The sequence below is a fragment of the Wolffia australiana genome, chromosome 1 (genome assembly GCF_029677425.1).
Source record: "Wolffia australiana isolate 7733 chromosome 1, ASM2967742v1".
Classification (NCBI taxonomy): domain Eukaryota; kingdom Viridiplantae; phylum Streptophyta; class Magnoliopsida; order Alismatales; family Araceae; genus Wolffia; species Wolffia australiana.
The window spans coordinates 22,767,152-22,794,934 of record NC_135835.1 but is presented as its reverse complement, the minus strand read 5'-3'; the positions used below and the strand labels follow the sequence as shown (position 1 = coordinate 22,794,934).

At 35.7% G+C, this 27,783-nt stretch overlaps 4 protein-coding genes across 4 annotated transcripts; 3 read left to right on the top strand and 1 right to left on the bottom strand.

Annotated features, from left to right (window-relative positions):
- LOC144708442 (uncharacterized) lies at positions 1-7,964 on the top strand. The gene is made up of 4 exons (XM_078581806.1): positions 1-66; positions 4,928-7,405; positions 7,622-7,738; positions 7,824-7,964. Exons 1-4 carry the CDS (start codon positions 1-3, stop codon positions 7,833-7,835), a joined length of 2,673 nt encoding a protein of 890 aa, XP_078437932.1. The 3' UTR covers positions 7,836-7,964.
- Positions 7,837-10,884, top strand: SEC15A (exocyst complex component sec15A). Its single transcript, XM_078585270.1, has 2 exons — positions 7,837-7,972; positions 8,270-10,884. Exon 2 carries the CDS (start codon positions 8,284-8,286, stop codon positions 10,639-10,641), a length of 2,358 nt encoding a protein of 785 aa, XP_078441396.1. The 5' UTR covers positions 7,837-7,972; positions 8,270-8,283; the 3' UTR covers positions 10,642-10,884.
- A 2,272-nt stretch (positions 10,885-13,156) lies between these two features.
- On the top strand, positions 13,157-16,034 carry LOC144708374 (uncharacterized). The gene is made up of 6 exons (XM_078581682.1): positions 13,157-13,175; positions 13,448-13,650; positions 13,768-13,861; positions 14,669-14,754; positions 14,866-14,987; positions 15,725-16,034. Exons 1-6 carry the CDS (start codon positions 13,157-13,159, stop codon positions 15,990-15,992), a joined length of 792 nt encoding a protein of 263 aa, XP_078437808.1. The 3' UTR covers positions 15,993-16,034.
- Positions 15,984-20,528, bottom strand: LOC144711305 (NAD(P)-binding Rossmann-fold superfamily protein). Its single transcript, XM_078585258.1, has 9 exons — positions 20,236-20,528; positions 18,569-18,681; positions 18,432-18,485; positions 18,249-18,333; positions 17,681-17,786; positions 17,054-17,140; positions 16,793-16,890; positions 16,213-16,322; positions 15,984-16,130 (listed from the first exon to the last, which is right to left on the bottom strand). Exons 1-9 carry the CDS (start codon positions 20,516-20,518, stop codon positions 16,071-16,073), a joined length of 996 nt encoding a protein of 331 aa, XP_078441384.1. The 5' UTR covers positions 20,519-20,528; the 3' UTR covers positions 15,984-16,070.
- Positions 20,529-27,783: the final 7,255 nt, after the last annotated feature.

The following is a 27,783-nucleotide window of genomic DNA, read 5'->3' as shown; positions in this document are numbered from 1 at the left end:
ATGCCTACGCAGGAAGAACAGCCGCCGCTATCACCGCCGATGCCTATCTTTGTTCACCCTGCCACGGTTGTAGATGAGGCCACCTTGCGCCACCGTTCCACTGATTAGCTGACCTCCCTTGTGGTGTAACACAAGCCACTCGATCCCGACACGTCGTGTTACATCATGATCTCATCATTATCCACTTACTCATTGGATGTAGTCATGGACTTCATTATAAGTATTATGTGTACATTATATGATATATCATATCAAAGAATATTTTTTTAGATGTGGAATTTACTATTGACAACATGCCATATTTATTTCCATCACCATCTAATTTCAAATATAATAGTTTAAATAAATTATTACATATATCTATGCCTAATTATCATCCTTATAATGCCTTCATATTTCTGAGTATTTGTCTATTTTATATTCTATATTTTCCATCTTTTCACACATGTACTAATAACTTTTTTCACCTTTTTTATGTCAAATGGCATCTCTTCTTATCCCATATCAACATTTAAAATTCCACGTTCATTATAGAGATGGCCTGTGCTCATCAATAGTTAATAGTAATTTTGAGAATCAACGTTTCATACAAATTATATTGAATTAGTAAAATATCAACTAAAAATAAATCCTCTAAATTTGAATTTATCAATTGGTGTCATTTCAGGTAACGATTGTCATTAGGATTTGTCCTCTTATTTGGGGTGATATTGTTTCTTAGATTTCTTATAATAGTGTAATCAGTCAGAAAAGGGCATGTGAATTTGATGATAAAGGTGTAAACGATATGTTTTATCATCCTTATATGCATTTATGTGATTTTACTTTATTTATCATAAAATGAATTCATATTTATTTGATTGAAATAATGTATGATACAGTGCATCATTTAAATGAACCTTCTCATATAATTTTCAATCTACTCAAAGATGTTTTATGTATTTCCCCAATCATTTTTTTGAATTCAATATCCTCAAAATCATTATTTTTTCTACATATTTATCAAAAAAAATAAAGTTTTCATCTTTTAGATTGCATGAATATTTTTTATAAAAAATAATAAACACCCAATATTTTAAACTTGAATTTATTCATTGTTGACTCTTTTGAAGTGTTCAAACTCATATTTCTATGAATATTAAAAAAACATTTTCTGAATAACTATATTATTCATGAAAAGGTTTTTAACCTAGATTAATAAGAATACATTTTAATAAATACTATTTACATATAAGCATGACCATTTATTTGATATTCATTTCAAGAGTTTTTCTTACAATTATTTAGTTATCTTAAGGAAATTCTCGTTTAAAGATAAAATCTTCTACAAGATTGGCATGCCCATTTTATGTATCCTGAAAATAAATTTATAAATGTTGGTTTTAGTGTTCTTGTTTTTATTTTATCATATTCACACTAATTTATCATTCAAATAAATCACAAAAATCAACCTTGAAGTATACATTTGTTCATGTGGCTATTGAAAATCTTATAAATACCATGAATAAAATGATTTTTGTTGTCATTTTTTAGATAACATCACTTTTAATTATTGTCTTATACTACAAAAACATGTTATTAGTTTATTTATGCTATTAGTTTATCATTGAATAATTGTACTTATTCAGCTTATAATTGATTTGAACATTATTTTTATTTTTATATTTTTATACAATAAATTGCTATTACATTGACACTATGATATCACATATTTTTTTGTAGTAGCATTCATTGAAGTATCCAGGATAGTAAACGGTATACAATCTGAATAAGTACAATGGTTCAAGGAAGGTATTATTTTTCCACAAGCTGAATGAGGAACCAAAATTTTCTATTTTTTCTTCTAATCTTTATTGCATTAGGGACAACACAGGTTGTAAGTTGCTTGTGATAAGGTATAATTCTATGATTTCCAAAAAAAATGAACCTGTAAAATAATCTAATTGGGGAAGGGGTGATTTGTCAAAATTATCAATTTTTTTAAAAGTCTTCATGAATCTAATGAAACCCCACCTTTTAGAGTTCATTTACTTTAAGTCCTAGAAGCATGGGTATGGTGGATTGAGTGCACCTCTTGATGGTATGAGTCATGGATCTAGACTCATGCGGTCTGCTTTTCATGTGTGTAGTACACCTTGAAGGGTGAAGAACACACATAAAATTTCCTAGGGTTGAAATAATATTTCCTAGGTAGAGTGTTGATTGAACAAATTCATGGCAACTCCATTGACTGGCCGACCTTAATTTATTTTTTTATCTTCATAAATTGATTTACTTGGTTTAAGGGTGTACATATATTCAAGTCTAAAGAGTAAAATCACTCTTCTTTGAGCCAACTAGAGTTATATTTTACACCGTATAAGTATTCACTCCACCTTTTTTTCCTAGCTTAGTTCACATCACACTCCTTGTTTCTTATTCCTATAGGATTCCATTTCCCCCAACTATCAAACTACTTATGCCATACTTTACATGCAAGTTGCTCTCTTTTTATATCTTTTTTTTCTTATCCCCCTATTTGATTTTTGTCTGCATCTTCTCTTTGTATTTGTTTATTTTTCTCATTACCATGTGATGAATTGTATCATGGGCATTTTATTTGATCAACCCTTCCTCATTTTTATACAAAAAATCTTATATTTTCTGTTCCCCCTTCAAAATGTAAAAATTAAAGAATAATAAAAAATATTTAGTCACTTACTTAGAAAGTAGGTTATTCGTTATCATTCAAAGGACTTGTTGATCATTCTCTTTATCATCCCTTAGGTAGAAAAATACCTATATCATCCACCTTTTTGAGAAGGAATTTATATCTTCAATTTATTCTAGAACCTTCTGGTGTATTCTGCTCATTCATCTATTCTTGGGAGTAAGCTATCCCAGTATATTTATCTATCCGTTATCTTTCCCTAACATTTTCTTCTTTCTCTTCCCATAGTTACAAAGGAGCCTCATCACCCATGTTTGATAGATACACATTTGATACTTTGTGCTTTAACAAGAGGAGAAGAATACTCATCTCTTACCTTTAGGTAGCAGGAAGGTTAGTTGTGAACCCCAAGCACTAAGTACCCACCACATGTAAGATAATGATCTAGACAGAGAAATGTGATATTGTCTCCCGGACTATAGTATAACACTCTACATAAAAGTAAGCTTCACTCCTTGGGACCACCAACTCTTCCCAAAACACATTTTATCATGAATTTTATAGTATTTCAAGGGAATATTTACAATTAGAGGTGTAATTGATGCCTATAATATTCCATATTAATTTTTATACCTTCCCAAGGTGAATGGACGATCCAAGGAGAATTAATGGGCATTACCTGGATATTAGAAATCAATTAAATGGGTTTTTGATAACATGCTAATTATCACGTTGGTCTTATGAATTATATATATTTATTTGCATTAAAATGATAATGTGTGTGTGTTATCAAGCCATATACATACAATTTGTGTTAATCTTTTATATGACCATCCGTTATATGTTTATCTTTTTAGGCTTCCCCAGGGAAAGAGAGAGAGATATGGGGAGAGAGATGGAGATAGAGAGAGAATGAGAGAGAGAAGATGAGAAATAAAAGAGAGAGAGAGAGAGAAGATGAGAAATGAGAGAGAGAGAGAGAAGATGAGAAATGAGAGAGAGAGAGAATGAGAGAGAGAGAGAATGAGAGAGAAGATGAGAAATGAGAGAGAGAGAGAAGATGAGAAATGAGAGAGGGAGATAAATATATATATATATATATATATATATATAGAGAGAGAGAGAGAGAGAGAGACAGAGGGGGGAGAGAGAGAGGAAGAGAGAGGGAGAGAGGGAGAGAGGGAGAGAGGGAGAGAGGGAGAGAGGAGGAGAGAGGGCGAGGGGGGAGAGAGAGGGAGAGAGAGGGGGCGAGAGAGGGAGAGAGAGGAGAAGAGAGAGGGAGAGGGAGAGGGAGAGAGAGAGAGAGAGAGAGAGAGAGAGAGAGAGAGAGAGAGAGAGAGAGAGAGAGAGAGAGAGAGAGAGAGAGAGAGAGAGAGAATGGGCTTCAGGAGCCCAGTCTTAGCAATTCTAATATTAGGTATCCATTTCTGACAGTCCAATGTTCCAAGGAAAGAAAAAAAGGCGATAGGGGTGAAAGAAGAGAGTGCTTCTGAAAAAAGTAGGGAGCCTTTTCCAAAGTGTGGAAAGAAGCTTTTTCTAATGACTGTTTATTTTTTCATCGGAGAGCCCCATAAAAAAAATGAGAATCCTTATAAAGTTTGTACTGTACTTACAATGAGAATCCTTATAAAGTTAGCACTGTACTTTATTCATCCCAGACGATCTTAAAATAGGGAATATATTCTGGGTCCGATATTGGGTCCGATATTGAGCTTAAAATAGGGAATATATTCTGGGTACGATATTGTATCTGACCGGACCCGACAGGGATTTTGGGCCTGGAGTTCGGGTCGTCTAAATACCCTCGTTTCTCTCTCTTTCTCTCTTTGTTCGTTTCTCTTTCTATCTTTTTGTTTGTTTGTTTCTTTCTCCCTCTCTCTTTCTCTACCTCTATCTGTTTCTCCCCCTCTTTCTCTCTCTCTCTCTCTCTCTCTCTCTCTGTTTCTTACTCTCTGTTCTCTCTCTCTCTCTCTGTTTCTTTCTCTGTTTTTTCTCTCTCTCTCTCTCTGTGTTTCTTACTCTGTTTTCTCTCTTTCTCTCTGTGTGTTTCTTACTCTGTTTTCTCTCTTTCTCTCTGTGTTTCTTACTCTGTTTTTTCTCTCTCTCTGTGTTTCCTTCTGTTCTCTCTCTCTCTCTGTGTTTCTTTCTGTTCTCTCTCTCTCTCTCTGTGTTTCTTTCTCTGTTTTCTCTCTCTCTCTCTCTCTCTGTGTTTCTTACTCTGTTTTCTCTCTTTCTCTCTGTGTGTTTCTTACTCTGTTTTGTCTCTTTCTCTCTGAGTGTTTCTTACTCTGTTTTTTCTCTCTCTCTGTGTTTCCTTCTGTTCTCTCTCTCTCTCTCTGTGTTTCTTTCTGTTCTCTCTCTCTCTCTCTCTGTGTTTCTTACTCTGTTTTCTCTCTTTCTCTCTGTGTGTTTCTTACTCTGTTTTCTCTCTTTCTCTCTGAGTGTTTCTTACTCTGTTTTTTCTCTCTCTCTGTGTTTCCTTCTGTTCTCTCTCTCTCTCTCTCTCTGTGTTTCTTTCTGTTCTCTCTCTCTCTCTCTGTGTTTCTTACTCTGTTTTCTCTCTGTGTGTTTCTTACTCTGTTTCTCTCTCTCTCTTTCTGTGTTTCTTTCTGCTCTCTCTCTCTCTCTCTGTTTCTTTCTCTGTTTTCTCTCTCTCTCTCTCTGTGTTTCTTACTCTGTTTTCTCTCCTTCCCGCTCTCTGTGTTTCTTACTCTGTTTTCTATCTCTGTGTGTGTTTCTTTCTCTGTTTTCTCTCTCTGCTTCTCCCTCTCTCTCCCTGTTTCTTCCTCTCTCTGTATTTCTTACTCTGTTCTATCTCTCTCTCTCTGTTTCTTTCTCTGTTTTCTATCTCTCTGTTTCTCCCTCTCTCTGTGTTTCTTACTCTGTTCTCTCTCTCTCTCTCTGTTTCTTTCTCTGTTTTCTCTCTCTGTTTCTCCCTCTCTCTCTCTGTGTTTCTTTCTCTGTTTTCTCTCTCTGTTTCTCCCTCTCTCTCTGTGTTTCTTACTCTGTTTTCTCCCTCTCTCTGCGTTTTTCTTCCTCTGTTTTCTCTCTCTCTCCCTCTCTGTGTTTCTTACTCTGTTTTCTCCCTCTCTCTGCGTTTTTCTTCCTCTGTTTTCTCTCTCTCTCCCTCTCTGTGTTTCTTACTCTGTTTTCTCTCTCTGTGTGTGCTTCTTACTCTGTTTTCTCTCTTTGTTCCTTTCTCTATTTTCTCTCTCTGCTTCTCCCTCTCTCTCCCTCTCTGTTTCTTACTCTGTTTTCTCTCTCTCTCTCTCTGTGTATTTCTTATTCTGTTTTCTCTCTCTATGTATTTCTTACTGTTTTCTCTCTCTCTGTATTTCTTACTCTGTTTTTTTTCTCTCTCTGTATTTCGTATTCTGTTTTCTCTCTCTGTGTATTTCTTACTCTGTTTGCTCTCTCTGTGTTTTTCTTACTCTGTTTGCTCTCTCTGTATTTTTCTTACTCTGTCTGTCTCTCTGTTTCTCCCTCTCTCTCTGTGTTTCTTTCTCTGTTTACTCTGTATTTCTTACTCTGTTTTCTCTCTCTCTCCGTGTTTCTTCCACTTTTCTTTTCTCTCTCTCTGTTTCTCCCTCTGTTTCTCTCCTTTTATGCTTCTTCCACTTTTTTAACTCTCTATTTCTCCCTCTCTTCCTCTCTCTCTCTGTGTCTCGTACACTGTTTTCTCTCTCTGTGTTTCTCCCTCTGTTTCTCTCTTTGTCTTTCTTCCATTCTCTCTCTCTCTCTCTTTCTCTTCCATCTCTCTCTTTCTTTCTCCCTCAGTTTCGCTCTCTCTCTGTTTCTCCCTTTCTCTGTCTCTCTCTCCCCCCCTCTCTCTTTCTTTCTCTCTCTCTTTCTTTCTCCCTCAGTTTCTCTCTCTCTCTGTTTCTCCCTTTCTCTGTCTCTCTCTCCCCCTCCCTCTCTTTCTTTCGCAATCTCTCTTTCTCTCTCTCTCTTTCCTCCTCTCTCTCTCTCACACGCTCTTTCTTTCTTTCTTTCTTTCTGTCACACACACTCTCTTTCTCTCTCTCTGTTTCTCCCTCGCTCTCTTTCTCTCTGTTTCTCTCTCATCTTCTCCTTCTCTGTCTCTTTCTCTCTCTGTTTCTCCCTCGCTCTCTTTCTCTCTGTTTCCCTCTCATCCTCTCCTTCTCTGTCTCTCTTTCTCTCTCTCTGTTTCTCCCTCGCTCTCTTGCTCTCTGTTTCTCTCTCATCCTCTCCCTTTGTCTCTCTTTCTCTCTCTCTCTCTGTTTCTCCCTCACTCTCTCGGTCTCTGTTTCTCTCTCATTCTCTCTCTTTTCCTCCCTCTCTCTCTTTCTATCTCTTTCTCTCTGTCTATCTTTCTCTCTCTGTTTTTCATTCATTCTCTCTCTCTCTCTCAGTTTCTATCTCTGTCTTTCTCTCTCTGTTTTTCATTCATTCTCTTTCTTTTTCTCTCTCTTCTTTCTTTCTCTCTGTTTCTATCTCTGTTTCTCCCTCTCTATCGTTCTCTCTCTCTCTCTCTGTTTCTCGCACTGCGTTTTTTCTATTTCTCGCACTCTCTCTCTCTCCGTTTCTCTCTCCCCCTCTCTTCCTTCCTCACTCTCTGTTTCTCTCTCTGTTTTTCTCTTTCTTTCCTCTCTCTCTCTCTCTCTCTATTTCTCTTTCTCTCTCTCCCCACCTCTCTCTGTCCCCTTCACTCCTGCAATCTCTGTCTCTCTCTCTCTCATCCCGCAAGGCGCCATCACTCTCTCTCCCTCTATCCATCGCGATCGCCTCAAGCCGGTTTGCTTCAATTCCCGCTTTCTCTAGATTTTAATCTATCAATCATATCAATCACAATCCACCTTCAACCAAGTAGAATCGACGAGCAGTATATGTGTGGAAAAATTCAATTTTTTAATGAAAAATCGTAGTTCTTACGATTCAATCAGCCCTTTGAAAGAGACCCTAGATTTTAATCTATTCCCTTTTCCCCTTTCTCTAACGCTCTTTTCTCAGCGAGGATCAAGGCGATCCGGGAGATCAACCCGAGGAATTTCGTCGATTTGTTGCTGTCGGGACCCCACATTTGCCTCGTCCCCGTCGCTGTCGTCGGCGATCGTTGTTTCCCTGTTGGTATCAGATTTTTTTAATCATGATTTGGTGTTAATTTTGTTTTTTTTTCTCGTTTAATTCGATCCGTTGCAAATTTTCTCTACAGAAGATTGATTGAAGTTTGGAAAGGTGGTACGGGAGGGACGGAGATAGAGAAGTTGCGATTTTCTCTTCAATGCCGCTTGCTTCTCCGGAGGGGACAAAACCTAGGATTCGATCTTCGCTAGCTATTTGATCTCTCATCAGGGTTTGAAGGTTTGCAAATATCCGTCTGTGACGTTGTCTGTTCATCTTTTCCCTCGAATGCGGAGTTTGTTTTCGTCCTTCTACGATTGTGGAGAAGAAAGGGCAACAAATTTCTCTCTTGTTATCGCAATGTTTATGATTGTTCTTTCAAAAATCACCGATTTTACGAGCATTGTTCAAACATCTTATCGCTAATCACGATAAACAAAATCTGCAATCTTTCGACATTTTATTCCAGTTGTGTTTCATTTAGGTTGAAGATCAAACTTTTCTTATTTTATTTGTTCTGACTGCATCTTTTCACAGGTTTGCGCAGAATCATGAGTGACAAACAGAAAAGAAGATCGGTTATCGCCAATGGAGATGGAGGAATTGATGGGGTCTTGGCCACCACAATCAGGAACGGAGAAGATCTTTGTCCCATTGTCAGACACGCATTCGAAGTCGGCAAGCCCGAACTCCTCCTGAATCAACTAAAAAGCATTGTGAAAAGAAAGGAAATCGAGATCGAAGAACTCTGCAAAGTCCACTACGAAGAGTTCATCCTCGCCGTCGATGAGCTTCGTGGCGTATTATCCGATGCCGACGAGCTCAAGATCGCCCTCTCGGCTGAGAATTCGCGTGTCCAAGATGTTGCCAGCTCTCTCCTCTCAAAGCTTGAAGATCTTCTTGCTCTCTACTCCATCAACAAGAACGTTGCAGAGGCTGTTAACACTCTGAGTTTCTGCATTCAGGTCTTGATTCTATGTTCAAAATGCAACAGTTACATTGAGGAAGGCAGCTTCCACCTGCTAGTCAAGGCGCTCGGCGTAATCGAGACGGATTACGTACAAAGAATACCCATCAAGGCCTTGAAGAGGGTGATTGAGAGGCAGATTCCTGCCATCAGATCCTACATTGAGAAGAAAGCATGCAGTGATTTCAATGATTGGTTGGTTCGGATAAGGCAGAAAGCAAGGGAGATCGGACAAATAGCGGTCGGACACGCGGCGTCAATGCGCCAAAGAGACGCTGATCTGAGGAAACTGCGACGCGAAGCCGAGGAGCAGAGCAGTTGTGTTTATGCACTGGATGTTGAGCAGATTGAAGGAGGACCTGCCATTAAGTTTGATCTACTGCCCGTGTATCGAGCTTATCATGTCTACACTTGCCTGGGTCTTGAAGAGCGCTTCCAGAAGTACTACTTTGATAATCGCCTGCTTCAGTTGAATCTAGACTTGGAGGTCTCGACTGCGCAGTCGTTTCTGGAATCTCATCAAGGGTTCTTCTCTCAGATTACTGGCTTCTTTATTGTGGAAGATGGGGTCCTTAGAACCGCCAGCAAACTGCTGTCTCACAGCCAATTAGAAGCGATATGGGACGCGGCAACATCAAAAATTACGTCGCTTCTTGAGGAGCAGTTCTCTAGCATGGAGATCGCGAGCCACTTCCTCATGATCAAAGATTATGTATCTCTCCTTTGTGCCACTCTCAAGTGCTATGGTTATGAGGTATCGCCTTTGCTCCATGTTCTTGACAAGGGTAGGGACAGATACCATGAGCTCCTTATCAGCGAGTTTCGAAAGCGGGTGACTGATGCATTGGAAAATGATACTCACGAACAGATGGTCATAAGAAAGGAGTACGAGTATGGCATGAATGTGTTGGCCTTTAATCTTCATATATCAGAGATAATGCCGGCATTTCCCTATGTTGCTCCCTTCTCTGCTTCGGTCCCCCAGATTTGCCGCGTAGTTCGTTGTTTCATTGAAGACTCTGTAAACTACTTATCCTACAGCAGCCATGTTAATCTCTTCGATGCAGTGAGAAAGTATCTGGACAGGTTCTTAAGTGATGTTCTTAATGAGGCTATAATGAAGATTATCCACAGCGGGACTCTATCAGTGTCCCCGGCAATGCAGATTACAGCAAACATAGCTGTTCTAGAGAATGCTTGTGATCACTTCTTAAAACAGACCGCACAACTATGTGAAATTCCTGTGAGATTTATTCAGAGAGCTCATGGAAGTTTGGCTGCCCAGGCCTTGCTGAGAGCAACCCATAATGCTGCATATATTGAGTTATCAAACCTGTTGAGGGCGAAGATTGATGAGTTCATGGATCTGGCAAACAACATCAAATGGACGGCCGAGGATCCTCCTCAGACTACTGTCAGTGAGTATATCAATGTGGTTTGCATCTATCTGGATACCCTTATCTCTACAGCGTTGGAGATCTTTCCTCCGGATACGCAACACAAAATTGCCAGCGTGGCACTACAACATATCTCTGATTCTATTGTTGCAACCTTTTTATCTGAAAGTGTGAAGAAATTCAATATCAATGCTGTCGTTTGCCTTGATATTGATCTGAGGTCTCTGGAGAGTTTCGTGGACGAGAAGCTTCAGAATGGTGGCTGGAACAACGTTGATAAAGAAGATAAGTTGAGGGAATGTCTGACTGAAGCCCGGCAATTGGTGAATCTTTTAATGAGCAATCAGCCTGATAATTTTATGAATCCGGTCATTAGAGAGAAAAACTATGGTGCGCTGGATTACAAGAAAGTTGCTTGTATTTGTGACAAGTTCAAGGATTCATCTGACACGCTCTTTGGAAGTCTGTCCTCTCGGAATTCGAAGCAAAGCGCCCGGAAGAAATCAATGGATACTTTGAAAAGAAGGCTCAGAGAATTCAGCTGACTGTGATTTGATCTTTAGGCTAATTGGAAACTTCAAAGCCCAAGATATCAGAAGCGGACTCAAATTTTTATTCTGCCGTGGCTGCTGTTATATCTCTTCTGCCAAATATTCTTTCTTTTTGATGGCATTTGCCTATCGGCTTATCTATTGCATCTTTTTGAGGGTAATTATATTACTTTCAGTTCATGTATAGAATAATTTGGTTCTCTGATATTAATAAAGTTTTTGGCGCATGTCCTAATTTATCTTATCATCTTTCAGAAAGTTATCGTCTTGAGTTGGTTCATCCATTGGATTCTGTAAAAACCAGAGTATACTTTATGGTTTCGAAAACCGGTAAATTATATTTTAATCTGTCTTCTGTATAGAGTTCTGAGTGCATTGGAAATGTTGATAATGTGCCATGATGTGCGTTCTCCCGAGTGAAAAGATCATGCCCTTTCAGATTTCTTTATTTATTATTCGTTAAACAGCGATAAATTCAGAAAAGATTTTCTGGATACTTGAAAGACTTAATCAAGTCTTCGAAAATTAAACTACAAGCGCTTTTAAGCAATTTTCACATCTCAAACTCGCATGACTAATTCAACTCCATTTTACAGCCTCTCGATTTTGTGTCGTCTTAATTATCCTCCGATCATGGTTTCGACACTTTAAATAAACCATGGAATTGACATGCTAAATTTTTTCTCTGAAAATTGAGCAACTTCTTCTACAAGTTTCTCCTCTCCTTAGTTCTTCCAGTCCTCTGTAATCGCCTCACTATTAGCTTTCTTACTAAGATATCATTCAGCTATAGCCCAAAAGTTTTGTGCTGCGAAACTTACATCGGCGTATGTCTGCATGTTTAATTCTATGGTTTATAATGGCTTGTCTAAGTTTGGAACTTGGTAGTTGTCCACATCCAGACAACTATTTATCTGTGCTCAGGATGAAACTTTGTAAACCACGCCGAACACCACACTTGTGCATGAATATCTGGTTTTGAAGTGCTCCCTTGAAGCATCTGCATTTGCTTTAGTTGATGATTGATCAGTCCGCATCAACTTCCATTTAATTCACAATTTTTGTGAATTAAGATTGCTAAGTTTTGGTATCTATTTGTCCTCTCTTTTTCAGCATGATGAATTAAGTTGTAAATCACAATCGGATGCCGTTATAACTTCCAGGTTTTCTTAATGTATATTTGAGTGAATTAAGTTGGGCCAATGGTAGCTTGCTTCACTTTTATCCACTTCTTATGTTTTCCTTTAAAGTTGTCATCAAATTAGTGATTCCATTACTGTTAGTATTAAATTGTTCTTATTGATCCCATGGAAATAAATTATTAATGTTTTTTTTTAATCTAGTTGAAAATTATATCGACACTTGAGGTAGTCATATAGTGTAGGAAGAAAATATCATGCAGTGCATAAGCATTTTTTCAGACACATCCATGCCCAATTTCTCGATTATGGTGGCAATAGATGATATATTCAAAAGATGTATAAAAATGACCCTTGTAGAGAAACTTCATGGAAACCAACTTGTATTGAAGCTCATGGATTTCAGACTCTTCATAAGATGAAGTTTTCATTTTTTGGTTCCGAGGTCATGATTAGCATGATGCTTTTAAGTGCTGCACAAAAAAATATAAAACATAATCACCTTTGCACATATTAAATGTGTGAACCTTTTAATTTCTCAAACGAGTAGTGTTGAGCTGTTCAATTTTCCATCTTCTTTATGTATCCACACAGGTCCTTGGGACATCAAATCTCCTCGTTTTGATGAGCCCCGTTATTGATCCATTGTCATTGTTTCATTTCAATTTCAATGGGGAGTGGGGAGAGAGGGGATAATATGTATACTTGATGTATTCTTCCTTAGATGAATTTCATTCATGCCTTAGATAAAAACTCAAACTAGACACGTATCTTGTGAATTTCAATAGACTATTTGTATATGACCCTATAGGATCACGTACTAGTCTAGTTAATAATTCTCAAGGCTCGGTAACTTTGATTAGCACTCATTGATCAACTATATCAACATAGATATTAATTATAGAATGATCAATTTATCCCAATGCATAATTCAAGTTGACAAGACGTGGGGTATCAAGATACACCTGATGCTTTAGAAGATAAAAAAAGTGTATGCCAACCATCTCATAGAATTTTTACCGGCATCAATTACTATATACAGAGATTAATTAATCAAGGATAAATTTGACCCAATTGATAATCTGAGTTGCAAACCTGCGGAGTGCCAAGCTTCTTCTCATGCCGTACAAGATACAAATGAGTATGCCAACTCTCTCATGGGACCTTTATCATCATCTGCAACAATATATGTGTAATCCTCCATCCATTTGATACTCCTATAATGACTTAGTGTATGGTTAACTTTGAAACCCTAATTGATCATTGTATGATAAGTTGAGAAATCATTCAAGAACACTTCTATGATATTTTACTATGTTGACCAAGGTCTTCATCAAATCATCTTTCTTGAGCTCTATCATCATACGCCCATGGGCAATCCCATCAGAGGTCAGACACTTTGGAATTTTATGAATAAGAACCCAAAGTTCATAGTTAAAATACAACTCTTTATCCAGATGATATCTTTGGTATCTAATTTCTAAAGACCACTTACACAATCATGATATTTAATATACGTATAAATAGATAAAATAAATTTTTTTATAATTTCCGATTTAAAAGTTATTCTGAATTCATTCCAATTTAAAGTAATAGTGGAATATTTTGTAATCAAATCATTGACTCCAGAGTCAGTGATTAGGTAATTAATTTGGAAAAAGCCCTAAAAAGGTACTGGTTTAGGGTTTTCATTACTATAATCAGTTTATTTGTGCATCACCCCTTCGATTATCTTCATTTGGTCGTGAGCTTCGGCAACGCTTTAAAGGTTGTGCTCAACGCTCCGCTGCAATTTCGAGTGTCTTCATCGGCCCAATCTGTTTCAAAATCGACGAATCCCAAGTGCTCATCGGGGATCGTAAACGTATGGTCTTTGAAACTCTCTAATTTGGTTTTTTAATTGTGCTGATTTTTGTTACTACGGTTCTAGAGAAGAATTTGCTGGGAAGATTCTAGCGAATTTTGAATTTCTTTGATGCAGCATAGATCGAGTAAGGGCTATCGTATCAACAATTTTCTTTTAATGGAAGAGGTTCGGTCATCATTCTCCAGCCACGATCAGCACAACGGAAAAGGTACGCATTCAAAGTGTTCTTCACATCTTATCTTTATTCATCGATGAATAAATGTACTGATTTAGGCGCAAGTTTTCTTTCCAACGATTTCACTTTTCTTTTCGCCGTTTGCGTCTCGGAATTCTTCTGACAAAATTCTGTCGGATCTTGACTAGGCACTGGAGATGAATTGATATATTTGTTTTTTCAGTATTTAAATGATTTCTCTCTCAGAGAACGTTGATATTTTTTGCTTACATACAGATCATGAGAGGCTACAAAAGTAGCTTTGAATTACATTTTTCATTTGAGATTCCTGTCGAAAGATCCTGAATATTGTTGATTTTTTTTCTTGCTTGTACAGTACGTTACAGAATTCCTCTAACTTGAGCCTCCACAGACTTCCATACAGAACATGACAAACTAATAAACTCTGCATATCGCTCTTGAGCAACTTCTGAAATGCATTTTAATTTTGAAATTCATGTCGAAAGATCCTGAATGTTCTTGATATTCTTAGATGATTACAGTCTCTTACAGATTTCCTCTAAGTTGAGCCACCACAGACTTCCATAAAGAACATGAGAGACTTAAAAAAGGTCTGCATAGGAGTACATTTTAACTTGTAAATCATGTCGAAAATATCCCGAGTACTGTTGATCGCTTTGATACTGTGTTAGATTCAAGCACTTACCAACTGTGCTAAAAGCCATAGCCGATAGCAAGGGTGCTACTTTTCATCTTTAAGCAGGATGCTGTACTTAAACGATACATTTACTAGAATTTCTTTAATTTTCACCCTAATGAAATTCCGGTTTCGACGTGCAGCAGATGATGATGACTGGTTAGAAGATGGGCCAGATTCAACAGAACTGGACAGAGAGTTTAAGGCTCGAGAAAGGGGATTCCACACTGTACGATTAGTCTGGGTTTTTATCTGTGTTTATTATTATTATTATTAATGATGTTATTGATACTGAAGAATATCTGGTTTTCCAGTTATGATGGTTTCATGTTTTTATCAGATGGGCTACCGGGATGGAGTAATTGCAGGGAAAGAAGCCTCTGCCCAGGAAGGATTTAATTCCGGTTATAAGAAAGCCGTGACTGGCGGCCTAAAATGGGGTTTTCTCAGGGGTTTTACAAGGTAACCAAATCAGAAATGAAATCACAACATGAAGAAAAAAAATCACTCTTTTTTGAGCCAAGGAATGATAAATGCTCGTGAAATGATTGGTTTTTGCTATTTCATACTTTTATGGAACAAGTAAAAAAAAGTCTGATTTGGGGGTTTTCTATTGTGTTTTACAATTCTAATAAATTGAAAATGATTGGTGAACTATCTTTTCAATCGTTGAATTGACAAGGTTTTATATAGTGTCATGGTTTTATCGAAAAAATAATAAAATATCCTACTGGGGTTTTTTAGGTGTTGTACAATAGTTCGAAACAAGAACAAAAATCACCGTTTTTTTAGTAGAAGAAACAACTAGTTCGCTTCAATTGATCTTTTTTTTGCTATCTCATGATTTTATGGAACAAGTAACAAAGAATCTTATTGGGGTTTTCTCGAATGTTTTGCAAGGTAACCGATTGAAAATAAGTTCAAAACAAGATGATAAAAATCACAACTTTTTTCCAATCGATGACGTGATAAATTCACGTCTATTATTTTATGTTGCTATTTCAAGATTTAAAGAAGTAAAAAAATCTTATCGGGGCTTACAAGGTAATCCAATTGAAAACAACTTCCAAAAAAGAAGAAAAAAATCACATCTTTTTTGAATTGAGGAAACAATAAAATCACATCCATTGTTCTTCTGCTATTTTTTCATGATTTAACGAAAGAAATAACAAAAAGTCTAATTGGATTACTTGTTTCAGCGCATTGGCCGCCCTTCCTGATGCGCAAAGGAACAAGCTGGTTGAAGGTATGGTCAAGAACAAAGACCAGTTCTGGGAACTTTGCAAAAACATCCGTCTCATTTCCACAGATGATACTTCAAAGAAGCTCTTAGATCGCCCAATTCTGCAAGAATCCAATAAAACAGCAGAGGAGAAGAGATCCGACCTGATTGAAAGGTACTATGAAGAACTCAAGTCCCTCGTTTCTGAACTTGCTGTGGATATAAAGTTCCCAGTGGACGATTAAACAAGTGGATTATATACTTTGAATGAATCTTGAGTTCTACAAGTAAGATATGGGCGATATATTAGTGTTTCTTTCCTTTTATTTGGGAAACTTGAAGAGCTGCTTCCACTTCTCCGGGTCGCTTCCGGGTCCTTCTCCCTGGATTAATAGTCCGATTAAGAGTTAGAGACTGAAAAGAAGATCCGATGATCGTTCTTTTCGGTAGGGTTTTGTTGTTTACCTCCACCGAGTTTATCTCGTAGATCTGGTTTTGCGTGAAATCGATGTCCAAAGCCTGGATGCAGGCTTCTGCCACGACGAGCCGGCTGACTTCTCCCATGAGCTTGTCACCTGCTCAAAACCCATGCAGGAGACAAATTAGGTTTTTTTTTTTTGAAGAAATGTAAACTACCTATCAATGCTGAAGAAACAAAAGAATCACACCCAACCAAAATTTGTATCAGTTTGGTGTCTTGACAGGATGTCAAATTTTATTCAAGTTGTTCATTATGTTGCCATTAAATTAGAGGCCAGAGTTTGGGTTGTTTAATGCCTACTTTGATACTGACTGGAAACCAGTTGGAACTTGATAGAACATGGGAAATGATCCTGTCCATGCTTTCCTTCCGAATGAGATAAAAGTTACAGACATCAAGAAAATAATAGAGAAAAAAGGATGAAAGTATGAAACATTTAGGGATATGAGATCGTTTCATATGATCCTACCAGTGATACTGCTAATAATGGAGGAAAAATATTGGGTTCAAACTACCAGTGATGAAAATTTTTGGACGCGAAATCCAAATGCGCTACTCACTCACCTTGCCCAATGGTGACTGCACGCCTCTCACCGGCAGTCGCTTTGAGCAATGTGTTCAGGTCATAAGAAGTATAGGGCCCATCCGTAAGTCTACAAGGCCTGTCAAAAACATTGAAAATTCTTGTATTTGTTTTGAAGAAAAGATGGAAGATCACCCACCAAGGGTTATCAACCCGAAATTATTAATATAAATAAGTGGTTTTCGCTATATATATATATATACATATATATATCTGTGTATGAGGTGTGATGGCAAAAAAACCTGATTATTGTGAAGGGAAGGCCAGAGCTGCAAAGAAAGTCTTCTCCCATCTTTTTATACTTGAGAACACCGAAAAGGTTCATTATGCTGCCATTAATCAGAAAGAGGAAAATTAAGCCATTGAAATAGTTGATATCACACCGAGCATTCATTTTTTTTTAATGATATGTGATTCATGCCCAGTAAGCGCATACATATAGCTTCTGTTTCTAAATCACATGCACAAAAGTTTCTTAAAGAAAATCACTTATATAAAATAATATTTTATCTTTTTTAAACATAAAATGGAAAGAACTATTTTCTCTTTTTTTCAATTCAGAGTTATAAGAGCTTCGGACAGGTCTAAAAAAAGCAACTGAAAGGATATTCATGAACTTTGTCTGTGAGATAGTAAACCTGATCAAAATCATAGCTCCTCTTACTTGAAAGAAGAAAAAAAAGATTACTCACTGTGTCTCTCAGTGAGGGGTTTACTAAACATCCAAAGAAAAACGAAAACCAAACCCGAGTAAAGCAGTTAGATAGAAAATAATCAAGATTTAAATAGAAAATCATGATGCAAAATATGCATGAAAATAATATTTATCAAGCTCCGAGAGTAAAGCAGAATAATTGAATTTTTCATACCTCCAAGGCAGTGAACTGGGTTTTGTGACGCCAATTGATGACACGAGGACGAATCTCTTCAAATCCTGAGGCAATGCCAAGACCAGGTTGCGAACACCCTCCCAGTCTTTAAAAGAAATCAAACGAAGAAAAGAGAATTGCATGTACGTTATTTGTCCCAAAAAATATTTTTTAAACCAAAAAAAATGGTATGCAACTTCATATGGCCTTCCATATACTATTTTACCAAATTTTCAAAAAAGTAATCTAATATTTTATAGAATCCAATAAGGAGATTATATTATTTAAAAAATAGAATCCAATAAAGAGAGAATTATAGACTGATTGGAAAACTACAAAGCAGTGGAATCGTAGTAGTTTTGCGAAAGTAATGAGTTCATTTGAAATCAACTGACATGAATAATTTTTAAAAAAAGATGGAATAATCTTGATATTTCACATCTATTTCAAAGAAGATACTTTAGACCCCTGTATTACAAATGATCTTAGGTCCAAATTTCACAAAATTCAAGAGCCAAGCGCTATTTGCAGAGAAAACAAAGAAAAAGAATATTTAAACAAATCATACCTACTTTTTCTGGCGAGTTGTCACCACCCCAGCGCTTGGAGGGAAACGCCGTGGTACCAGTGCAGCAAATCACGTGTGTGATTCCCTACAAAGAAATTACTATATATTGATTTTTAATCAGCTTAAAAAGCACAAAATACCACAACATTTCATTCTTCTTGCCAGGATAAGTCAAAGGCAAACCATAAACATGGCAGGATCCATGTCAAGTGGGTTCCTCGTATCCCCTTTAAGGATCTGCAATTAAAAAGAAACTCGTAAGCAGAAAAAAAAATTATTCTTGAAATAATTTAGTAAAGCGAGGGAAAAAAATTAAGCACCTTCACTTTGCTTTCGTCTTGTTTTCCAAATAAAGTGGATGCTTTTTCAGGATCTCGTACGAGGAGCCGCAATTTTATGTTTCTGTCGAGTAAGGATGCCACCACAATCTGCCCTGAAAAATCAAAATTTTCATCGTTTGATTAAGAATTTTATGAAAGTATTGTTTGATGTTCACAATGAAAAATTGTAAGTCCCGACAACCATATTTTACGGATCTTTTAGCTGAAATCAGCAAAAGATTCCTTGACCGTCACCAGCACGCTGATCTTCAAATTCTTTATTACATTCACCAATAAAACTTTGATTTTGTATCACCGTAGTAATTCCGTCCGTAAGAACACTTTGTGGATAAAGAACAATATAACTTGGAACTACCGTTAGAAATCATCACAAATTCTAGGCCAATACGGGCACTACAGTTCCCCAAATCAAGGTCAATTATCAGATGATATTTCCTGATTACAACTATTTAATAGAACAAAACAACCCATCCAAATCACTTCTAGCTATCTCCAGAAAGGGATTAGCCTCATTTTTTCTTCAAAAGTACGCACCGACAAAAAACAGGTTTAACTACAAGATCCCAGAGAAACTATTCCCGCCAAGTTGAAAGGATTTAACTTTTTTGTCAATAAATGATATCAAGATGAACCATTCAACTAAGAATCCAGCAGAAGATTGGACCCAATCTGCAGGATAATAAGCCTATAAACCGAATATGCAAAAGTATTTCCTAAGAAGTGTTTAAATCGAACATCTACAAATGAATTTGGCAGTATCATTGCGTCCATGTCCTGAACAGTGAGTCAGTCAAATTGTAAGATTTCTGAAAATATATTTTAACCACTGCATAGTCTTCCAGTTCATCCTTCAGCCCATGTCATGTGATAGCCTTTAGAAACTTTTTGAGGTTTGCATATCAATTTTCTCAAAAACTTGGGTCATAATATCACATCTCTCTCTAATTAATGAAAGAAAGGTTCTTGTTTTTCCAGGCAGTTTTGTATGTCACGAAATCATAAAAAGCAACAAAGTTCTTTTTAAAAAAATCAAAGATACATGGTCACTAAAAAATCAAAGATACTATCAAAACCATAATATATATCAAAAACCGACAGATGCTAATGGAATTTATTGGCAATCGCATCCAGCGAGCATTATTAGTGTCGGAACAATACGATAACAAAAGATCTGGAGATCTTTCCTCATGCACAAATAATAAAAAAAAGCAAGTTCAGCTGAATTGGAGATACAACCCATCAACCAAATGCGGCTTCTCCACACCAATGGTCTAATATTACACGATATAAATACAACCAAGAGCAAGAAACTCCCTACAAATGCATTCATGACGAGCAAGGCGCCGACTAAACTGAAATTACATAAAAACCCGCAGGCGGTCCATCAATTCTAGGCATTTGTTTGATTCTTGTAAAACAGAGAGATGATATCGAAGGAAATTTTCAGTCAAAAGAATCGCAACGACACAATATAAAAAATTACAATAAAGGTCGAGAGATCTTTCCACACATCACGAAGAAAAACTAGACGGTATTTTCATTAAATCAAATATAATTGCACTAAAAAAACACGCTACGAATAACCGGATGACAACCGAGGCGCTGAATAAAGAGAAAAAAAACATTTAAAAGTCCTTAAAACCTACCCACTCCACCGCTAGCCCCGACAACAAGAACGTCCTTCACAGCTTGAGACGGAGAAATCGAATCATCCAACGCCACTTCATCATCTTTCGTCAAAGACGGCGTTTGTTCACCCGTCACTGCGCGAGGCATCACCGCAATCCTTCCAACGCTGCTAACGCCGGCGATCGGACAGATCCGGGCATTGGAGAAGCTCAAGAGCGAACGATCGATGAGCAGAGGAGCCCTAAACCCCTTCAAGGAGAGATTGTCGACGATCGGCGAGGAGGAGAGCGCCATAGCCATGGCGGAAAATCTACCTCAAAACCTTCGGAATTAATGCGATATATATACGTAGATAAATTTCCGGACAGTGGTGGGAGCTGAACTTGGTGACGTGGCGACTTTCTAGCCACTAAACCGGGATTTCCTTGTCCCACTTAATTTCCCAGCCATTCAGAACATATAAAATAACTGATAATTTTCAACCAAGGGGAGAATTTAATGGTTACATTTCTGCCATTATAGATCCGTGATTCTTTACAAGATTGGTGCACTGTGAGATATTTTACAGTAATTTTGGTTTTTCAACAGCACTTCTTGCCGGATATTCACTTTATTTTGGAATTCTTCTATATAATTAAGTTGAATAATTTTGCAGCATGTTCTAGATTTTTCCAATAAATTTTAAGTATCAAATAATGAAATACATCAAAGATTCATCATTTTTTCTGTGTTTTAGCTAGTGACGTTGCTTTTAGCACGAGTTTTGGCATTGAACTGCGTAAAGAGCATATTTATGGGATTAATTGTGCAAGCTATTCTGAAATGTGCACATAAATCATTCACTTTCATGTTAAGGTGTTTAGATGAACTTGAGGAAAGATGTATACACATAGAGCATTCTATAAACTCTTTATTATTTTTCATATAATCGGAGACGAAATTGATATGTTTCTGATGAAGTGTATTTATTTTGCTAAATTTATTTGCATTAGTCAAAAGTCGAGGAGGGTTTAATGGGCTCTCTTATATTCCACTTTTTCAGAGGGAAAAGATTTACTGAAGAAAAAAGCTGTGTGGTAAATGTAGTATTTTTTCTTTTAAACCAAGGGCAAATCATTCCCTAGGTTCTCTCTATGATGCTTTCTCGTGAAATACTAATATCTTTGAAGGCAAGGGCAATTATTTATGTCTTGCAATGTCATGAGACAATTTGGAATGTATAATATAATTTGATTCTAAAAATATGAAGGACAGTAAAAACTATGTGACAATTGTTGGAAATAAAAGATTGATATTTTGCGGCCATCAAGCTAATCACACGCCCATGTTATACATAACTTAATTGAAATAAAGATTTGTTCATTATTATTCTCGTGTGATATTTATTATGAAGTCTCTGAATACATGAAATGACTTGCTGAATTAAAATGATATAATTATACAAAACTTACTAGTCTTTAATCATGTATTTTAAATATGTATATTAGATGGACATTCAAGATAAACATTGAACTATCTGGAAAGAATATCTCTATATGATGCTACATATGCAATAAGTAAGACTGATCATGAAGAAATTATTATAGAGATACTAAGGACAGAAGGTTGGTACTCGTTAGGGAAAGAGTTCACTCAATTGATTTGTTTGAACCCGTAAATAATGTCATACCTTAGCATCAATCTGGTTGCTTCATGTAATTGTCATATAAATGGTCCTGACACATGAGATAGCAAAGACAACTTATGATGGATGGATATGTTTTGATTATAATGTATGCATTTCTAATCATTGTGTTTAAATAAGTATTATCCCAGATATAACAAGAACTACATGAAGATGATATAGTGGCCAAGATGGGTCTGTACAAGCTCAGTATAACGAGGGTATTGACTCAAGAAGAAGGTGCATTAAAACCATGGAAAGGGTGGAGAATATATTGGAGAAGAATTCTGCGATGATCCTCATTAACCATCAGGACCAAATAAACGACAGATTAGAGTTTGAAGGATGACCATACCCTGAGTCATTCGGAAGTGTTGTGCAGCCAAAGGATTGTAACCAATGATGCTAAAGCTCAATAGGAGAGTTCAGTTAATACAATGTATCTTTTGAAGCAGGTGTCCCTTGGTAATCCATGAACTTGAAACTTAACCTATTGATTAGATTAAATCAATCCGCAATTCATTAATCTAAACATTGAGATAGTTGATTAATGAGTTTGGAAGATAAATGTGATTGGGTCATTCAAAATCAATTTTACTCATGATTTTGGAAGATCTCTCATAACATACATATCTAAATATTATTATACAGTAATAATTAGAAAAATGTTGAAAAATTAAAAAAAATCTAGCACAGAATATCTTATTTTCTGGATGAAGTGAGCAGAAAAAATGAGCTTGTAGATGAGAAATTAATAAAATACGGAGATTCGATGCTCGATCTCCCTTGAAATAGGCCCATATTTATTAAAAGGATTCTCCTTTCAGCCGAATATTTTATCAAATAATTAACATTTTCATTGAAAAATCACTATAAAAATCAGAATGTTGCTATATGAGGAACATGTTTATTACAAAGAAATTAGTCTATCCTTAACAACTTATGATACAATATTTTTAGTGGAAAGCATCTTGTATTATTGGAGAATATTTTAAATAAAAAGTCAGACAGAACATATCGTTTAAAGGTCTTTTTGATTTTTAAAAAGCCTTAAATATCATAGCAGGAGAAAGATAAAAAACTAGAATTTAATAAAATATTTTAAAAATATTTTTAATCTTTAAAATGAGTCAAAATTCTTTAAATTCCACTATAAATAAAATATTTATTTAAGTACCACTAGAAAACACTCCTGTAATCTCCCTTTCCCAGTGATTCCTCTTCATGGGAGAGCTGTTCATTGAATCTCAGTTTCTGGATCCACAAAGTTATGTGAATATGTATTCAGAGTAAATTTCCAACAAGTTCAAGAACACACTCTGGCATGACATAGAGTTTTTAGATGGTTGATACAAAGAAGAGTCTTTTAATGTGAATTATTCAAGGTGGATAAACTACTCTTAACATAGATAAAATCTTGGCTTCTGATAAAGATAGTGCAGTCTGAAATTTTGGATTTCTTGATATATATTGATATTTCAGGGTGGTGTGGCCTAATATTCACAAGCTACACATGCAATGATCTAAATTATTTTCATTTTGAATAAAATGAGGCTAAGTCAACCCATGCAATTTAAGCCTTAAAGCCAACTCTACTAACACACTTCTACAATCTCTGTGACCAACTCTGTTGTTCCACTTGTATAATCATATGTAATTCAACACAAGGATAATTAAAATCCAAGAATGTGATTAGAATACATCCTTATTTATTGTAACAGTTATGGGTGAAGAAAGGTATTTATATTCCAATCCCCAATATCAATATGAATACAACACAAGGATATTAGAGGAATAAAAATGAAATATGGATCAACTCTTTGATTGTGGTTTAGACGATACACTTTTAGGTTAATTTTTGGGTTTTTATTTTCCCTCTATGAGAAATGTTTTGTATCATAGCTAAAACAAATAATTAATTAATGTAAATAAGGTGTAGTTTTCCTAAAGGGTACAATAAATAAAATGTGATGTATGTCCCTCCCCATTACCCCAAATTCCCATCACTAGTAACAAAGAGGGGGAAGGAGAGCTAAGGTGACCACTCTTGGGGGTGCCAACAAAATTGACCACATTTCACCAATATTCATAGTCCTCTTTAAACAATGAGTCACTTTTTTACCTGAATACAGATTGTCTGGTGTCAGTTATTTCGAGTTCTACATTTTTTATTTTTTTCTCATAATGCATCATGGTCAGTGGATACATTTTCACAAACTTAAAGAACATGCATAAGTGCTCTAAAATTCCAAAATAGGAAACTAACAAAACAATTATGAGTGTTCTGGCTGAATTTCATATCAAAATTCAGGAAATTCCATTTTTAAATCCTTTCCAGGGATTATATGGGTTATGCTACTGTTGACCATGCAAAAACATGTATTAGTGCTTTGAAAAATTCTTCAAAATCTGGGGAAAATAATAAAAACTGTGTGAATGCTTAGAGTAAGTTTCATCCCAAATTTTAGAAGAGTCCCTTTTGTTTCAACTTTTTGCAAATATATCATGATTAATGAATATGATTATTGAGAAAAAACATGCATTTAGGTTAAAATATTCCAAAATTAGGTGAGTTAGTATAAATTGTGTCGATATTCTTACTAAATTCCAGAATGAAAAGTTTTGAAAGTCCTTCTCTTTTTAATTTTTTTTCCAGGAAATACATTACATCAACACAAATGCTGGCCATTATAGTTTTAAGAAGACAGGAAAATCATGTTTTTACAGATTATGACAAGTGTCAAAATATTAAAAACTGTCTATCCTGTTGAATTAATCAAAAGTTGTTATTATTGAAAGGACAAATCTATTTAAGGATAAGGTGACACTTAATGAATTATATCGGTAAGTCATCTCTTATAATTTATCAACTTACTGATGTTTGAAAAAATGGTTTAATCTTTAATATTCCTCCCACACACTCAATACATTAAGTTAAATTCTGTAATTTTTATTTGTTATTAAAATTTTCTTATTTTTATTATGTCAAAGGTAATAAAAACTTTGAAATGTACAAGATCATTATAATTTTTTAGGTATTTATGTTTTCAAGATGGATATTTAAAGTTCAATGAAATTGAAATGCATCTTCAGGATCAGAATAGAAACTAATTTTATTTGTTGATGTCAAAAATTTGCATTTTGGTTAATGGTTTTGGATTATTTAATACTCGATAGACTTTTAGAATGCATATGTTTTCAGAGTTACCTAGAGATTGGTTAGAAGTTTTTATGGATGAATTTTTTTGTCAAAATGAAAATGCATGTTTGACTAATCTGGAAATGTTATACATATGTGTGTGGAAACAAAACTGGAGTTCAGTTAGGAAATGCCCCACTTTAAGGTAAAAATGGTAATCGAAAATCAAGTTTGCAGTCATGGACTACAAGTGGGGAAAGTAAATATAGAAATGATTCATAACCTTTATCCTGCTTGATTATATGACTTTGATAGACTAATTGCAACCGAATATGAATGTTCAGTTCATAATTGATCCAATAAAACCCTAGGTGATCTTATTACCTTGTTTGGAACTGACTCCACTCTCATTTTTCTCCCTGAAGAAGTTTATTAAAGCCATTCACATGTCCAACCTCTAGATTTATCCACAAAATTAATGTTTGATGGATCTCCTCTTGATCTTATTTAATCTTCCTTGAAGATTGTGTATATCTTCTCACCATCAAGTCACACGAGAGGGAATGATATTTTGAGAAGGAGAGAGAAATAGAGACAGATCTCCTCATATTCGAATGACAGGTAGAGTTTCTATCAGAGGGGGGGAGCCAAGCTACACCTCCTGATGTAGAATATAATGAATAGTAAATAAACTCTCTCATGGAACCTTTACCATCATTGGTTACTGTACATGCATAATCCTTCATACATGCGAGACTTGCGAATGATATAGGGTATGGTTCACCCCCAATACCTAATCCGTCATTTCTAGTTAGTACTAAAGTGTAATGGAGATCATTAGAGAACATATTATCCAATATTGCTACTACTTTGACCAAGGATTTAATGCATCTTCTTCCGTGAGTTAATCTCCTAATATACCAAGGGCAAACTATCTCATCTTCGCCACTATGTCCAAGCATAGTCTAATTTGAATTGCATGATTAGGAACTTATAGATCATGGTCATAGTGCCACTGTCCATCCACAAGACATCTTTAGTGTCTCAAGACTAAGGACCCCTTACACAACCATGATGTCAACCAACGTACTTAATAGTTTTGTATAATAGAAATGATCATAAATATCATGCTATGATAGTAATAGTTTCATGTATTTTATGTTCTTATTTTCATTCAAATGATCATAAATCATGTTCTTAATTTTCAAAATCATTTACTGCACTTTAAAAATGAATTTCCAATTTTTATTGATTTTATAGTATTTAACCATAATTTATGACATTAATTTCACAAATAAAATAATTTTAAAAATCATAAAATATTTATTATATTTTTAAGATGATATAATAACTTTTCAATGGAATTTTATCGTACTCTATGGAATTTTCTGAATTTAAATTCATAAAGAAGTCAAAAAAATATCATTTGACTTTATTTAAACATTTTTAATGAATTTATTGAAATTTTACGCTCCCAGAAGTTTGTCGCACGTTGACAATATTCCATACAATTCAGAGAACTTAGAAAATCAGATATCTCAGATTGTTCCAAATTGAAATGATAATATCTAATGATTTAGAAGGAGTTTCGGGCTAAAATTTTGAGGGTAGCCCACATTTTCCTCTATTCATCCACCATCATGTTTCTAAAGATAGAACCCCCCATCATTAAAAAAAGTCTCCCTTAAGTTTTATTCCTAATTATAATTAGCAGAGTGATTTCCTCATTCAAAATCTCATTTGGGTGCGTTCTTGTACGCCAATAGCAAAGGTTTGAAGGAGTGACATTCAGATCAAGACACGTGAAGAAAAAACACCAGTTGGCCCATTGGACACATGGCTAACAATCTCAAATTTAGGGTTGTAATTCGTCATTGGTATATGATATTATACAATAAAAATATAAACATGTACTCATTTAGTAATCTTACTAAGTGATGAGTATGATTAAGGAAAGATTCTTAACCTGTTGCTTATTGAGATGAGAATAGATAATTATGAAATACAAAATCAAATGATGAGAAAACACGAGGTGAGATAGATATAGTGATATTAACTTGAGGATAGTAGTTTGTAGATAGTGAAAATTTGGGTATGAGAAGAGGGATTGAATAATGATGACACAAGGTGTGATGGGAATAGGGTTCAGAACAAATTGAATATGAAAGTAGTAAGACCTGATTCATAAAATGTATGGAGGTGGTGTGATGGCAATATGTGATAGTTGAAATGAACTAATCTACCGACAATGTCGAGAAAGAACAATGTAAGGCAAATATGCTTACCATATATCCTTACATTCCTCTAGGATCACGGAGATTTGCAAGTGTAGGTTATCTCCCCCTCTTCTCTGTTGCTTCTTCCTGCACACCCAAGGCACCAAGAACACACTTGATGGTTCTCGAAAACTCACTAATCTTTCAATCAACCAACATGAGTAGGAAGCCAGTTTAAGGATGATTTTTACAGTGATACGCAACTCTATTTATATAAAAGAGGGTAATGATGGAAAGAGGAGAGGGAGGCAAAGCATCTCTGGAAATTCCAGTTCAATCAGACCTCTGGATCCTTAGATATCGTGTTTTGAATTTGGAGCAATCATAGCGGTTAAAATTTTCTCTCTCCTTGTCATCGGCGCTGATGCTTCTTTTTTTCTGTTTTCGGTTAGCTGGCCAATTTTCAGATGCTTTAATGAATGCGCGATCACCTTGTCTTCCACAACCATGCACTTCAAAATCACCACGTGAACCTGAAGGAGAAAAA